The 16895-nt window shown below is 38.1% G+C and overlaps 1 protein-coding gene across 1 annotated transcript; it reads right to left on the bottom strand.

The window, feature by feature from the left end:
- Positions 1 to 364: 364 nt before the first annotated feature.
- On the bottom strand, positions 365 to 9738 carry LOC134750169 (apolipoprotein D-like). The gene is made up of 6 exons (XM_063685290.1): positions 9470 to 9738; positions 5561 to 5715; positions 4881 to 4948; positions 4115 to 4266; positions 3196 to 3373; positions 365 to 1589 (listed from the first exon to the last, which is right to left on the bottom strand). Exons 1-6 carry the CDS (start codon positions 9584 to 9586, stop codon positions 1450 to 1452), a joined length of 810 nt encoding a protein of 269 aa, XP_063541360.1. The 5' UTR covers positions 9587 to 9738; the 3' UTR covers positions 365 to 1449.
- Between the last annotated feature and the right edge of the window lie 7157 nt (positions 9739 to 16895).

Below are 16895 nucleotides of genomic sequence, written 5' to 3'. Positions count from 1 at the left end.
ATTCCGATAAGGAACTTCATTCCAAAAATCTGTACAAATAAAGATATTTTTGAGCCACTCGGCCGCACCGATATATCTATCTAGATAGATAATTTATTTATTCATACCCACAACATACATGGCATTAAAAAGTACATGATAAAAACATGCAAAACAACTTAATTACTAAAAACTATTGACTATTACTTTATGAAGCCATGTGTCGTGGCACAGAAAAGGCGCTGGCTAAGCATTGTGATGCGGCCAGCCACATCGCTGGTATACTGCCAGTACCTTAATAGCGACTGAATGAATAACTACTGTACGCGACGATTACTCTATATCCGACTGAAACAGTTATATATCGCACTATAAAAAAACGCCATTTACATTTCACTCTTTATTCTTCACAAAAATAGTATAAAAATAATGTCACTAGTTAAATATGTCTTCTGTGATATTCTTGATAGGCATTGCTTTTTCCCACTTGGTTCTTTGGTCTCAGTGCGTAAGATAAACAATAGTAAAGTCAATGTGGAGAAGACCGTCTATTAGGAAAGACCGGCTACAAGCTCTTTAGTCGCTTTCAACCCAACTCTTGCATTTGTACACATACTCCACTTACGGAAGGTCGGTAGAGCAGGAGTGAAGCTCTTCCTTTCTGACTGTCTGAGCGGGGATCCCGTTGTTTGACTTAAATATTGAAAGCCATAACGTAAATGATTGTCAGATTATCATAAGTCATAATTCTGAAACCGTTAACGTCAGGATTTTCGTAAGGTTATCCTGTAGATAAGTTAGGTTTGTTTTATGGCAATCCTGAAACGTTACGCGTTTCTGAGAAAAACCAAATCATGACTAACGAAAATTCGGACAAACAATACATTGTGACTTAAAACTTTGTGAGAAACAATAGAGACCCGTCTGAGCGACTATACCGGTCTTACCCACATTGACCTTATGTTAATTGAAATAAGTCTTAAAACATATACCAAATATACAATGTACGATGTAATATACTAAATGGCTTAAAATATTGAGTATTTAGTTAAAACTAGACGTATGACATATGCTCGGTTGGTTGCATTAGATTACTAGTTTATTAACTTGTTATTTAACTGTACAGCGAAAACAACAAAGTTTGTGACTCCCCCTTGTCACAACATGTCACATTTTCTTGACCCCCCCCCCCCCCTAAACGTGTGACGTAATTAATGACCCCTGACCCCTTACGGTAGATATATTAAGATCAAATGTTCTAATAGGTACAAGATAGCGAGTTAAATAGTGTGTACCCTAATAGGTGGTCATGAATCGACTAACTTAACTGTAACATCTAATTATGCATTGAATGAAATATGAAGGAAATTTCCATTTGAGACACTTGAAAATGGAAATTATCCAAGAACTTTCCATGCTTTTTTTTTATTTTAGAAAGTTTCCGTCCGCACATTAGGTATAAGCCTGTCTTCAAGGCATCCACTCGGCGTCGGCGTCATAATTCCTCGCGCCGCCGGCGCCGGCGGGTGCCGCGGTTAAATCCTCCTTGCTGCTCGCCACCTTGTTGTACACCTTCTTCCCGGCGTCTACTACGTACTCTACGCCGTTGGCTGAAACAATCAATAATATAACAAGAGGGGGCTAACGCAAAATTATAGTAGATAGGGTATTTATATCGAATTTTTACAGCTTTTATTCCATGGCAAACGCCATGAAAAAATTCACTCGGAAACTAGGTATAATGCGAGGGCAAAGGTTAAGCAAAACCTAAAAGGATAAAATTGACTCGATAGAGAAAATTACGAAAATATGTCTAATATTTAATTTATTTTCAATTGTATATTGTTATCCGCAACGCGGTCATTACTTCAATTAATGATTATTTTCAATCTTAAATTTACCTATAACACTACCAGTCTTACTCGCCGATGCTGTGTGACGAGAACGTGTCAGGTTTGATGTTGATGTCGTTGATGACGCCTTCAGTCTCACCGTTAATATTTTCCGTGCTTTCGCAAGATGATGTTAAGATAATAGTACATTACTACAGAGGCCGGGAAGTAAGGGGTTGCCGGCCGAATGCATATATACGGCCGAACGTAGTGAGGCCGGATAGTTATGAGGCCGACAACCCCTTTTCACGCCGATGTATGTATAGTGCTTTTCTCAAACATGCAATGAAATAAATAAAGAAATCTCCACGAAATCAAAGTTTTAATTCTAAAGAAACTAAAAGTAAACTATGCACAAAATATAACTACCACCTGTACCTATCTTTATCACACGTGTCGTATATTTTACACATGTAGTTAATTAATTTATTACACAAATGTTCAAAGGTATATTTATGTATCTTTGATTTTTCGCCTTGCATCCTTCTGACTGTAGTTTTAGCCACATAACTAAGATTACATCGTTTTTTATGTTGATGTTATGCTTCACATACATCGTTGCCTTAAACATGGAGTATAATTAACAGGTATTCATTTAATATTTTCGTCGGAACTCATATTAAATAACACAATAAACAACGCACAATAAATCCAATAAAATAGAATTACAGATACACAATGAAAAATGATCAACTTTACCTCCAAAACGATTAAAAAAACACCAACGCGTGTTTGAGTAGACATTTTTACCGCTAATATTTAAATGAAATATAGTTTGTCAAAGGACTGTCTCATTTCAAACATAGACAGAGATAATCATACTATCTTTGTCTTACACTGGTACTAGCACCCAAAAGAAAAGGATGAGTATAGTTTTTTTGTTCTTATTTACTGACAAACTGGTTTGACCAACTATATTTTAAATCTGTATTTGTAGGTAAATTTGCAATTCAATATTATTGGAATTTGTTAATAATGTTTTATTTATATATTTTTTGTAAATTCGATACAAATAAAACTGCAAAATATATTAATTATCGTTTATTGTTTTTTTTAAGGGGTATTGGCAGAATGTCATTCCGAACCATAAGCAAATATTGGTTATAGTTTTTTTTTTGGCTGAATGCCATGATGCTGTGTCACAAATATATGTGAAATCAAAATTAAAAAAGAGCCACTTCCCGGCCTAGGCCTGCAACTTTGTATGAAATTTCATTACAGGCCCCTCGTCTAGCCGCGCCGGAGTCGTGATACTTCCCAGCCTAATATAAAGAACGTAATATCAATATTACATAGCATGTTTGAGAAAAACCCTTTATTTTACCTATGACGCCGCCAGTCTTTCGCACTGCTTCCCCGATGTTGTGTGACGAGAACGTGTCGGGTTCGATGTTGATGTTGACGCCCTCAGTCTCGCCGTTGACGTGCTTCGGGCAGTTGGACTGCGAGATGATGGACAGGTCGTACGGGCTCACGTTGAAGGAGGACAGTTTGGTCCGTAACTGTGGACAAGAAACATTATTTGAGAAATGGTTTATCGACTGTACCTTAAGATTGTATTTGGGATATTTAATTGTCGAAGTAAGGCAATTAGGTCAACGGCGGGAATGTAAAGGGAAGGGTTCATTTTAGCCGTTAGAGTCAGGCTAATCGAACTCTGCATCGTGTAGAAGTGTTATCATAAACGTTAAACTTACTTAAAATTATGACGTTTAAAATAACACTTGCATACTGTGCTATCGAATGCGGTGCAGAGTAAGCTTAGCCTGACTTTATCAAACTCGTATGACCAAGAACGCGGTGAGTTAGTTTTGTGGCAGGTAGTCCATACGTCCTCAGAGATAGATATCTTACAGTACAGTATAGTTACAGTTGAGTAGTCCAGTCCCCGGGAGAGGTGCGGGCGGCTGGATCCTTTAAGTAGGATACCTACCGTGACATTTAAACAAGGCAAATAGGTGACAATGTTTGATGGATTTATGGATAAAATGTTATTGGGTTGAATTTTTAACTTATTAATGATGGATGATGGTAGGGTACTGTGAATGTCCCGCGGCCGGGGGGACGGTGCGTAAATGCATTTCCCACTCCGAAAACGAAAAAATAAAAAAAGGGTACTATGTTCTGGAGCTTGTATGGATCATTTTGGAGGGTATGGCGGATGATTTTTTGGTCCAGTTGCAGGTGACTTATGGGTCATAGGTCTATTAAGATTAACTAACATACCAGTACTAAGCACTAACCTTATCAACGTAAATCCTGTCGAGCTCCTTGGTACGCGAGAGGATAGTGGCTGACCGTCGGTGGCCAAACAGAATGCTCTGGCATGTGAATATGGCGGCGTACGTATCGTAATCCGTCGCGAGGACCACGTAGCTCGCGGACCCGGCCACGCCTGCAAACAATATTAAGTTAGGGCCACCCCACAGTAGCGTTTTTTAGCGTCGGCGTTTAGTCAGCGCTATGGAAAATGGCGTCTCTGCGCAGTTGCGCCAACGTTGCGTCGAGCATCAGCCATAGAGTTGACTAGACGCCGGCGCTCGGGAGACGGGAGTGGCCTGTAATGTTTTGACGGTAGTTACATTAAACCAATGGATAGGTAGGATAGGTTCGTTAGGTTGCTGTTGCTTCAGATGCCCGAAGGGCAAACTGTCCAGAAATTTCACGATCACAGTTTACGATCGACCTCCGACGTAACTATGTTGCTGTAACATCATCGTTTGTCTGCGTAGTCTGCGTCTTGTGCCTATTGTTTACTTTATTTGGAGGTTGTATTTTCGGAGGTTGGTTTTTCTCGGAAACGCGTCTTTTCTGGATTGCCATAATAATACAAACCTAATAACCCCATTAATACATTTCTATAGAATAACCTTACAAAAATCCAGAAAAAATAACGGTTTCAGAATTACGACTAATGATAATCTGACAATCATTACATAATTACTTTCTATAAATTATGTCAAACAAAGGGATCCCGATATAAACAATACAAATAGCAACAACACTTACTAAGAGGGAATCGCACTTTCATCCGCGCTGGCACCGCAGGGTCGGGCACTGTGAGCACGCCAGTGTATCTGAAAATAATATCTCGTAGTTAATTTTTCTGGGTATTTGCAGCAATACAACATCCATTGTACAATAGGTACTTGTAATATTATTCGTGAACAAGTTAACATAGTGTATTCATTCAATTCGTATCTATACTAAAATACACTACAACCTTCCTTGTATTAACTTCTTATAGGCCAAGGTTGGTTAATTCTCTTAATTTGTGTGTTGGGCAGTTCTGTCATCTCATTGTCAATATTTATAAGTCAGCTTCTTTTAAGAAAGCGGCTTTTAGTGTTTTTTGCTCATTAATGTTGTTTAAAGTGTACTATGATAAGCTTATTATGCCGTGAACTATCGTGGAAGTGTGCAGCTAATGAAAAACTAATCATAAAACGCTTTTAACCATGTTTTAATCAACACCCGCCAATCCATCGTGGCTTTTAGTAAAGTCCAGCTATCTCTTTACTAAAAGCAACTACCCAACAACATCATACTTTACGAGCACACTTAATTGACACTGGCAAAATCATCATACATATTTGATAGAGGCCATATTTTAAAAGAAGAAGCTTCTTTTGGCACAAGCAGCTAATAGTGATATAAAGTGATGTATAAATGGAAGGACTAAAACTAACCTGTAGTCGTGCTTTAACGGCGTGAGCCCTAAGACCAGATGCTGCGAGACCTGCTCGATCTCGTAAGTGCCGGGCTCCGAGGTCCTGGTGAAGTTGTATGTGATGCAACTGGAGCCGGTTGAGGTCTTCTGGATGACGTACCACACGCCAAGGAGCTGGAACAGTCGGTAAGTCATTTTCTGTCTTTTTCAGGACTGGACGAATGCTGCTCAGTTAAATAAAGGCATATAAGTATTGGCTATAATTAAAGAGAACGTTACACTTTAAACGAATGTTTTTTTTTTTAATCGGCTCTACGGTAAAAATAAAAAACCGGCCAAGTGCGAGTCGGACTCACGCACCGAGGGTTCCGTACTTTTTAGTATTTGTTGTTATAGCGGCAACAGAAATACATCATCTGTGAAAATTTCAACTGTCTAGCTATCACGCATCATGAGATACAGCGTGGTGACAGACAGACAGACGGACAGCGGAGTCTTAGTAATAGGGTCCCGTTTCTACCCATTGGGTACGGAACCCTAAAAATGGTGGTGTCATGAAACGAGTTATTCAATAACTATTCAATTAAAAATTAAAAAAAACCCCTATGGTATATGCCAAAACAATCAATTTCACGCCAAAAATGCCTTACAGCATTATAGAAAAGAGCTAATACTCTTTAAACTGCGGGGTTGATTTCTATCAAACATAACAGATAAGAACCATCAAATATCAAATATCAAACATTTATTCAGCAAATAGGCCACAGGGGCACTTTTACATGTAAAACAAACAATAAGGAAGAAGAAGGAGAAGAAGGAAGCAAGGAAACTCGCATTCACGTAAAATAAACGCATCGTAATCGGTACATCCGTTGAAGAGCTACGATGCCACAGACAGACAGACATTGGCGTCAAACATATAACAATCATCTTCAATTGTGGTATTTTCTATAAAAAGGGACCTTATTGTCGATGGCGCTTACGCCATTATAAAAGACGCTCCGATATAAATACAATGGCGCGCGACGCTGTGCGGCGTAAGCGCCATCGACAATAAGGTCCCTTTTCATGGAAAATGCCCCAATTTTGCATCGGGGGTAAAAAAAGGTTACCAACAAAGAAGGTCAAAGGCGTCAGTCAGTTAACAGCTAGTCGGGGATCTCCTCTGAGGTATTAGGTAGTGTAGGTACTGTACCTATAACCGTGGAGACCCTAGTCGAAGCTTAACATTTTTTTTTATTCTACAAACATTCTATACTAGTATTTTTTTTTATTTTTGACGATCTTTCTGAGCAATTTATTGATGTTAATATTATTATGGAATAATATTTACATGAATAAATTACTCTGATAATTAGGTTAAGATAATATATTTGTGCCATTTTCAACCAAAAGGGTACTTGTTGTCGCTTGTCAGTAAGGCGCTATTTCCATAAAGCTTCAATTAGAAATCAACCTTATCAACAAGCGACAATGTGGTACCTTTTGGTTGAAAACGTCACATATGTACATATTATTCACCATTGAGTAGTGCTTGTTGCTAGGCCTATATGAATAAAGTATATTTAAACTGAACTCTTGACAGTTGCTTATATCAAAAATCTAATCCAGATGAGTTCGGATAAGAACAACTAAACATTAATAAAAAGACACGGACATAAAGAGACACGGTCTGGAGTCTGAACACTATTTGATCCAAAATGAAACACAAACAACGCGCTTTGCGAATGAAACAATGGTATTCATTACGAGCAAGTTACAACACACGCGAATCATGCCAATGTGACGAGAAAATGTTCAGTATTTCGAAGACAAAAATTACTTCGCTTCTCGATTATGCACCGCCCGATCGCCTAATTTTAGGTACTTACAGTCAAGGGCATAATAGGTTTGTGCTACTCTATTAGCATATAACCACAACATATTAATGTGAGTGTTGATAACTAAAACCAAACTAAATATGTCCGTCGCTTCCTACGTGTAGTATTTTAGTGTTAACTACCTTTACCTATAGGTACTCAGTACTCAACTAAACCTATTAAGTACCTATCCTAAAACAAAACCGTCAATGGTTTTCAAAATAAGTTATAACATTTTGTGTCCTAATAAAGTGAACCTACTTATATCTAAGTTCGTGTAAGAGCTCAGAAACATATATTTCTTTAGCTCAGACATTGCATTCTTTATGCACGCGATCAATAAGACACGTTGTTTTAGACGGAGAGCTGGTAGAAATTTGGAGTAGGGTCTTGAAGCAAGCTGAAAATTTGCCTGATACTTCTCCTACCCTAACTCAGCACTGCATGTCTGGCTGCAGGGTAGCGGGTCTAAGTCAACCCTTAAATTTTTAAAGATTTTTTTTGGTGCCCAAAAAATGTTCTTGAAGCAATCTGTAATTTCTACAAGTGAAAATTGAATATCTAAATAGTCATAAAAAAATATGCCAGACGATTTAATCAGGTCTTTAACCTTGCCAGACGCGTGCAGAAATTTTTTTCAAAAAAATTTCACTTGTAGTAATTACAATTTAGTATTCAACCTAATAGCTATGCTAACTCATCTGAAGTAGCGCGGCTACTGTGGCCGGTGACCGGTGACACAAAAAAGGTCTAGAAAAACTATATCTGACATAGTAATCACGGTCCATATTCCGGTCGATATACGTCCTGTGAAACTAGCCGTGAATCATTCAAAACCCTTAAAACTGTTAATAACTGACATATATATCAGTGTCATAATATTCGAATCGCGAGAGTAATTGTATCACAATTACCAATAATATTCAGTAAAAACCAAACTTCTTTAAGTTTTCCCTAATTATAAATATCAAGAAAGAACCAGGAAGCAGCCACCACCAGTATAGGCCTCTGCCAGCAGCAGACCCGAAACCACCGGTACGACAAGCTAGGTTTCATTTGGGTTTGTATAGCACACAACCAATATAGACTTGGCTTTACGCCACACACGTCTGAATACAAACTGTTCTGAATAATAGATCCATTGAAATGAATCGACAGATATAGACATCTATTGATAACACACAAAGCTAACTTGACCTCAGTGTCACTTTGATCCAGATAAGAATGACTCACGTAAGTGCCGTTAACTTCGTCTTAAATATAACTTTGACGTTCTTGGAAACTGTTAAGTGAAGATAAAAGTAGGTACTAACTACTTGAGTACCTACTCGAAGATAAAAATAATGACGACTGTCTTTTAAATACTCACTGCTGATGCTTTTTCATATGCTTTACTAATTTTTGAAAAGAGCCAACTGTTTTAGAAATTATGAATGTTATTTTGAGTGGTCGTTACGTTATACCTTAAAATCCTTAAATTAAGTATTAATTGGGTATATAGGTGAGTTAAAGAGCCGTAACGATCTATTAATATGTACCTCTAAAAAGCCGCATGCGGGCCTTGGTTTGCAGACTCGATCCTGACCTAATTTTTAATTGACCGAACGGAGCGAAGGTGTTCGTTTTTTCAACTTGGAAAATGCTTTCGCCTGTCCGGATGTTCTACATGATCAACCGATTCTTGTGAAATTTTGTGAACTGTGGCCCAATAGTTTAAGTCTTTTGTAAGTGTTTTACATTTATCACACAATAGATACCGGTTAACTTTTGTAGATTGCTATATCTGCCGTGTCATTGGGACATTCACTCTGATAGAGTAGGTAGGTTGTCCTCGATTTCTAAGAATACCTAAATAGGTAAATAAATATTGTATTAGTAATAAGTACCTAAGAACCCAGTAAATTTTTAATGGTGCAGAGCAGTTTAACTTAAAAACTTAGTTAAACTTACTAGAACTTAGCAGGAACACAACAGTTAATGTAGATACATTTTTCATTAACATTACGTTTTAACACACACACACACACACAATTTACATAAACTATGTTTTTAATTTACCTACAACTGACCTTGTTCATTTCAAATCCTGGCATAGGCTCGACGACGGGACATTTTCCCAAGTGCATCGTATGAGCCGCCGCACCACCACACAGCGCCACCACCATCAATCCCCAATACATCTTCATTCTTGCAATCACACCGTCGAATCCAAGAATCTTACAACCCTACAGAACCGTCAAACGTATTCGAAATTCAAATCAAAAACGTTCTAAAACATACGACTGTCAAATGGTCGAGTAACGTCTTAAAATTCGAATTCAGAACGTTCGAAACACGACGATCGCGAGCCGGCGCTACGGACTGACTGGATCCTTCGCTCTACGGTCATTTAAACCGACCTCAAAGCGCGTGCAAAACCACGAATGTGCTAAACTAGTTCTGGAAAATTGATTCTGTTTTAGTTGTTTCCTAGCTACGTATTTGTTGTTGATCTAATTAAATTAAACGGTCAATAGCATGAATGTGAGTTTCTTAGAACTTAATTAGTTGGCTTATTTGTCGCCCGTAACCAGTGTAAACTGTGACCAACTGCTAAACTGTATTATTCACAGTCGCAATTTAAATTTAAGTAAGGGTAAACGAACCTGATATGAAATTGGCCTTGCATTGATTCTTAACAGAGAAATGCAACATTTTTCGACAATTTTTGTTGGGCCACAATGATTGTAGGATCTCTGCGAATTATATTGAATTGACTTACATTCCTAGTACTAATAACCTCATGCTTTCCAAAAGATAGGTCAATGACATAAGTAATTTTTCAAGTATTCATATTGAATGCTCTCCTATCTAACTTACCCGTTAGATAACAGTTGGAACGCCTATTGTTGGTACCTATTGATAAAAACAAAAAATATCTTGCTTCGAAATTATGCTGCAGGCTGACCGAAATTCATTGCCACGGGCTAATAGACGAACTTGTGACCCCGTGATGGTGTCCCGGGCGGGTAAGTCTCGTTAGCTTAGTTGGTAGATTGACCGGCTGGTGTCCCGAAATCGCGAGTTCGGATGTCGCGCGGGGCAGTAGAATTTTCCATTTTTACTTTATTTCGATCATTGAGATTGCTTATGCTTATGGTACAAAATTAGTTTACTAATGAACCTAATACCTTTAAACTCTGTGAAATTACATGTCAAAGTGTCAAGCCTCGTCATGTCCATGTCAGAAAATTTGGCCCTAATGTGTGCAATAATCGAGTCTATTGTAACTTCGATGCCAATGTGATTGGTGGACGGACCCTATCCCTAAAGGTAAACAAGTAAATGAATGACAACAATATATTAAATTTGTAGCTTATTGCCTCATTTCCTGACACATGCACAAATGTGAATAGTATCATGTATGACACATTTGTGTACCTACATTATGTCGAGCATCACAGTTTACGTCCATACAATGGACTTCCTACTGTTGACTTTGTGTTTAATTAACAAGACAATGTCCGGTGCACCCCTTAAGGGGTTATTACATCTGTCCGTTTTCAGGACACTTTCTGCTGAGAGGCGTCGAGAAAGGTATATGATATGTTGTTACCCTGTCTCGCTGGGTAGCAATATAGCAGAAAGTGTCCGGCGAAAGGATCATATCAACCGAAAGACGTGCTGGGCAATGGCCTCGCCCAGGGATCTCCACAACGACTTCAATATTCAGGTGAATTGTACTTTGTTACAGATCCCATCATTTTCATGTCCAGAATTGGAGTGTCTAGACCATTTCACGTATCTATTCTGGGGACTTTTCTTTTATATGAAATCTATGCACTAAGTATACATACCTAAGTAGGCAAGGCGTTACCTAAATGAAAATTTGTGGAATTTGACAAGCTTTCGTTACCCTGCCCATACATTACTTTAAGAAAGTCAATAGTAACTAGTAAGTTAGTAACTAAATATCTATTGCACCAATAAACATTTTACAATAGTTTATGATTCTAAAGAAACATTCTAAAAACAATATGTTTATGTTTCAAGGTGGCGATTTATCCTTTATTAAAATTATTATTAACCCTAAGGTCTAATTTTAACATGGTAATCGGGGCTACAGTTATCATTCGAGTCAAATTTTATACTCGTTTACAGACAGTCCTGTCCCCACATCAGCTTTTAAGTATTGAGTTAATTAAATATTTAATTGTTTGTTTTCCTTTTGTCACATTATAAGAAACATTAAGTTCGTAAGTCATCATTATTATGAGCAAACAATTATTACAGAGATGCTTGGCTGACGCACACATTCGGTGACCTACTTACTAAATTAAATTATTGGTCAACTTTCATACTTATTTGTACACTGTTTGATTTAGTACATAAACGGGTTCCGTTCATACATATATTACATATAAGTAATTTATTCTATGACTTTAAAATGAATCATACCTACTTCCTAGTTACTAAGGCCGCTTTCCCACTGATGTCCAGTTTTTTGCGGGTACGGTTTTCTGCAGGATACCATTTTCTGTTATCCCGCAAACAGAATGCTCGTGTGAACGTTACTATATTAGCACGTATACTACTAAAACGGAATCCTGGAGAAAACCGTATCCCGCAAAAAACTGGACGTCAGTGGGCAAGAGCTCTTACTATGAGAACATTCATTATATTTCCTCGGTTTGGTTACATCTGTATCTAATTAATTAGCACACTTAGCTATTTTTTTTTTTTTTTTTAATTTTAACTGTTTATTTTTTATAAAGAACAAGAATTACAACATTCCTAGCTCCAATCTTATATTTTTAAGATTATATGGGCTAAGGGATATGGGGATGCAACCCCTGCTTACATTATTAAATTTTAATTAAATATTTTACACATTTATACATTTATGTTTATCAGCGCTTTTAAAATGCGCGCTAATTAAAAACTATACAGTATAGATAGACAGAACTACAGTAGTAACTACGCTAAAAGGTTGCACATTTGTACTATAAGCGATTAGGAAGAAGAGTGGGGCGCGTCTTCGTGGATGGCACACGCTATAATTTTCATTGAGATATGTGTCGTTCTCAAGTAAAACGTACCACATTGTCGCTTACCACAAGGACGCTCTGACAGGTTATTTCACCCTTATGATAAGCGACAATGACCTTTTACTTGTGAACGACACATATTTTTAGTAAATTCTTAATGAGAAAATTTGATATTAAGCAAATATTAGATATATGATTATCTACATTTAATTTCTCTTTGCGGAACCCTAAATATGAATCACACGCAGACAGTGCAAAGGTAAACACTGAGTTTATGAATGACTAAGCCATCACAGCGGTCATTCTCGCTGTTGATAGCGAGTTCAGCAGAAACTGGCACATTCGCGGTTTTGAGCGCAAGGAAGGAGTAAGTCGATTTACTACTTATGACTCACAGTGAAGCCGTAGTTGTGGTCAATAGAGTGGCATCCTGTTGGTATATTCGTGGATAACAAAGGCTGTTCTTCTTTTGTTTTTTTTTTGTGACACTTAAGGTGCAGTAGGCTCCGAGAACGGAGTTTTAGAAAAGTCGTAGCGCATTTTTAGATCACAATACGGTTGCCAAAAATTTAATTAGTAATCTTGATGCCTTTCTTTAGGGACTTCAGCGATTCGAATCCTGAGTTTTTGACTTTCGCTCGATAGAAATAAATCACGAACATATGAAATTATTAAGTGTACCTACTTATTACGTCGAGATTTTTTTGCTCTATGGCACGACCGGGGAACCCACAATTTTTAACCACCATACAGATACGAAAGGTTAATCCGGTACCGCACATACAGCATCATCACCACCCTAGCACCTAAATGGTCGCGTACTGTGCGGTTTAAGAGGAATTTCCTCCCGCGTACGCTTCGGCTGTGGAATGAGCTCCCGGCCGAGGTTTTCCCGAGGGGCTACAGTATGGGGTTCTTCAAAAAAGGAGTGTACAGGTTTTTAAAGGGTCGGCAACGCGCGTGTAATACCTCCGTTGTTGCAGGCGTCCATAGGCTACGGTAACTGCTTACCATCAGGCGGGCCGTATGCTTGATTGCCACCGACGTGGTATAAAGAAAAAAAAAACAGTATAAAACAAAGTCGCTTGCCGCTGCCTGTCTGTCCCTATGTATGCGTAGATCTTTAAAACTACGCAACGGATTTTGATGCGGTTTTCACCTATCAATAGAGTAATTCTTGAGGAAGGTTTTAGTGTATAATTTGTAAAGGTTTTGTGTAGCGCATGCGAAGCCGGGGCGGGTCGCTAGTAAATTATAAATGTTACCTACTCCTAGTTTTAACCGGGCTTGCAGTGTCAGATGTTTTATTACTTACACTTAAAGATTCCAAAAGTAAAGATAGGCCCGTTCATATAACACCGAACAAACATGTGCATGTGCCCAAACAAACCAACGATATTCTCACAAACGCCATTTTCGCACCAATTTTGTGGCCTATCTTCGTAGTGCTCGTAAGGCCGTCTTTACGAGGTAATAGTAATATTTTGGGATTATACTGAACAACTTTTACTATGGGACCAACCACGAAATCCCGAAAAAAAAAATTTATGAAACAAAATGTATGAAACAGCCAAATTTTATTTCGCGATTTCGGGGTTGGTCGCATAGTCCCATAGTAAAAGTTGCTCAGTATAATCCCAAAACTTCCGTGGCAACGGGAATGCACTTATTTTTTAGCCACCGTGTATAAGTCAATATTGGTTACATTTTATAAATGCAAGATGGTCACCCGAGTGCACAATCTATAACATTAGCTGCGAATTGCGCGACGATATGCGCCTGCGACGAGCAACTGCGCTCTTCCTGCCGTCAATGATAGAGACCCCTTTATTGCTTGTAGTTAAATTTGGCTCTAGTTACAAGCAACGGCGGGCTTCAGTAGAAACTTCAAGGACTCTATGCTATCTAAACGGTCTGCGAACTCCTCTAGGGTGCCCTGTTACGGAAAAACTGCGTATCGAGACCCCTTTATTGCCTGTAGGAAAATTAGGCTCTAATAGTTACAAGCAAAGGCGGGCTTCAGTAGAAACGGCAAGGACTCTATTGCATGTAGGTAAATTTGGCTCTAGTTACAAGCAACGGCGGGCTTCAGTAGAAACGTCAAGGACTCTATGCTATCTTAACGGACTGCGAACTCCTCTAGGGTGCCCTGTTACGGAAAAACTGCGTATCGAGACCCCTTTATTGCTTGTAGGTAAATTAGGCTCTAATAGTTACAAGCAAAGGCGGGCTTCAGTAGAAACGGCAAAGAGACTATGCTATCTAAACGGACTGCGAACTCCTTTAGGGTGCCCTGTTACGGAAAAACTGCGTATCTTATTACATATTTCCTATCTAGATACACTGTTTTGCCGTAACACGTAACAGGGCAGTAGGATGCAATCAGGGACGGCGGGCTTCAGTAGAAACGTCAAGGACTCTATGCTATCAAAACGGTCTGCGAACTCCTCTAGGGCACCCTGTTACGGAAAAACTGCGTATCGAGACCCCTTTATTGCTTGTAGGTTAATTCGGCTCTAGTTACAAGCAACGACGGGCTTCAGTAGAAACGGCAAGGACTCTATGCTATCTAAACGGTCTGCGAGCTCCTCTAGGGTGCCCTGTTACGGAAAAACTGCGTATCTTATTACATATTTCCTATCTAGATACACTGTTTTGCCGTAACACGTAACAGGGCAGTAGGATGCAATCAGGGAATCGCTTAGGTGAGGTCGTGGAGTTTTATTTGGTTGGTAAAATAAAACTAACATATCCCACAAATTATTTAATGTCTGTTACTGGGAATCTTTTTTCACATCACCCATTCGAAAAGGGAACTTTTCTTCCCTGCTAGGAGGGATCAAAGTGGCACTTTTCTGTTCAAGGACATTTTGTTGCCAGTATGAAATATTGACACAAAGACATATGAAATTAGTATGCATATAATCGATTACAATTTCTTTATAATCGATTACGTGCATACAATTTTCTAACTTAAATAATATTTTGTTGTAATTGTAAACAATAAATGTAATTAGCATATTTTAAATTAATTAATAGCATATTTAAATTAAGTAAATTAATTAATTAGCGTAATATTTACAAAGAAACGTAAAAAACATTCGTTTAATAATTTAATTTTTATTTTGAAATTTTAGGTCTCCTTTAACGCAGCCATACTTGTCTATGCAATTTAAAAAGTTAATATTTAAAAAGTTTTGTACAAATATTTCCCAAAGCATAATTATGCGGTTCTGTATTGTGTATAAATTTGTAAATACTTAGTTTAAATCAATAACTTTATAATAATAAATATAAGTGATATCAGTCTTCATAGTGTTCTTCCGAAGATTTGGTTCAAAGGGGTAAGAGCTAATTTGTTACCAGAAAAATCTACAAAAATAATGTACTTGATTTTCATTGTATCATTTTAGGTGTTTGCTGCTGTCTTTGAAAAGATATTAGGTACATAATTATGAGCTGTAGGTACTTTTAATTTGTCAGTATAGTCCAGGCGCGGATCCAGGATTTCATTCAGGGGGGGGGGGGGGGGCAAATTCTTGCCAAATTACAAAAATGGTAGAAAGAAATCGTAGGTAGAAGGATTGGGGTTTGTAAAAAAAATTAAACTAACAACAAAATAAAAGTTAATTTATCAAGACGAGACGATTCTTATGAGTGTATAAAATCAAAAGCGTTGTGTTATTGTATATGTATACTCATACTCGTATATCTGTCGAAATTTTTACGTAATTTCTCTTCGCGCGGCTTGCGGGCACTGTTTTGTCAAAATCCGAGCGGAGCCGCGGGTTCATGGAAACTATTTGTTGTACTCATATTTAAGTACTTAGGGTGGGCATTTTTTTCCAATTGAAAATGAAAAAAATAAATAAAGTTTATTGTGTAAATTTAAACATACAGTAAATCACGACCCTGTGTCCTGAGCTAGGAAACCCTGTATTACAGGACCCAGTTTCGTTATCTTGTGTCAGGGGTTCAGGGGGGGGGGGCACTAGGGGCAATTGTATCCGCGCCTGGTACAGTCACGTCTGAAAATATCGATACGGACAAAGTGCCAGAAGTATGTACCTATATTAAGGTCGTGTATACATATTTTTGGCACTTTGTCCGTATCGATCTTTGCTTAAAATAATAATGTTTTGAAACCTAATATATGTATGTAATTTCCTCATAGGTGATGTGAAAAGCAGTATGTGTCACATGGTAGCAAAATTATTTTCACCTTGGGCGTTAACACTTGAATCCCTCACTACGCTCAGGATTCTATGTTAGAATCCCTCGCTACGCTCAGGATTCTATTATAGAATCCTTCGCTTCGTTTAGGATTCAATTGTACGCCCTCGCCGTAAATATGTCATTTTGCTCCCTTGTGACACAATCTACTATTACCTATTTATGTTAACACGAGTCGATCACAATAGTAGATTGTGTCACAATGGAGCAAAATGACATATTTACGGCGAGGGCG

This window comes from Cydia strobilella, chromosome 19, assembly GCF_947568885.1.
Source record: "Cydia strobilella chromosome 19, ilCydStro3.1, whole genome shotgun sequence".
In the NCBI taxonomy this organism is placed as follows: Eukaryota; Metazoa; Arthropoda; class Insecta; order Lepidoptera; family Tortricidae; genus Cydia; species Cydia strobilella.
Note: the sequence above shows the minus strand (reverse complement) of the source record. Positions and strands in the feature narration are given on the sequence as shown.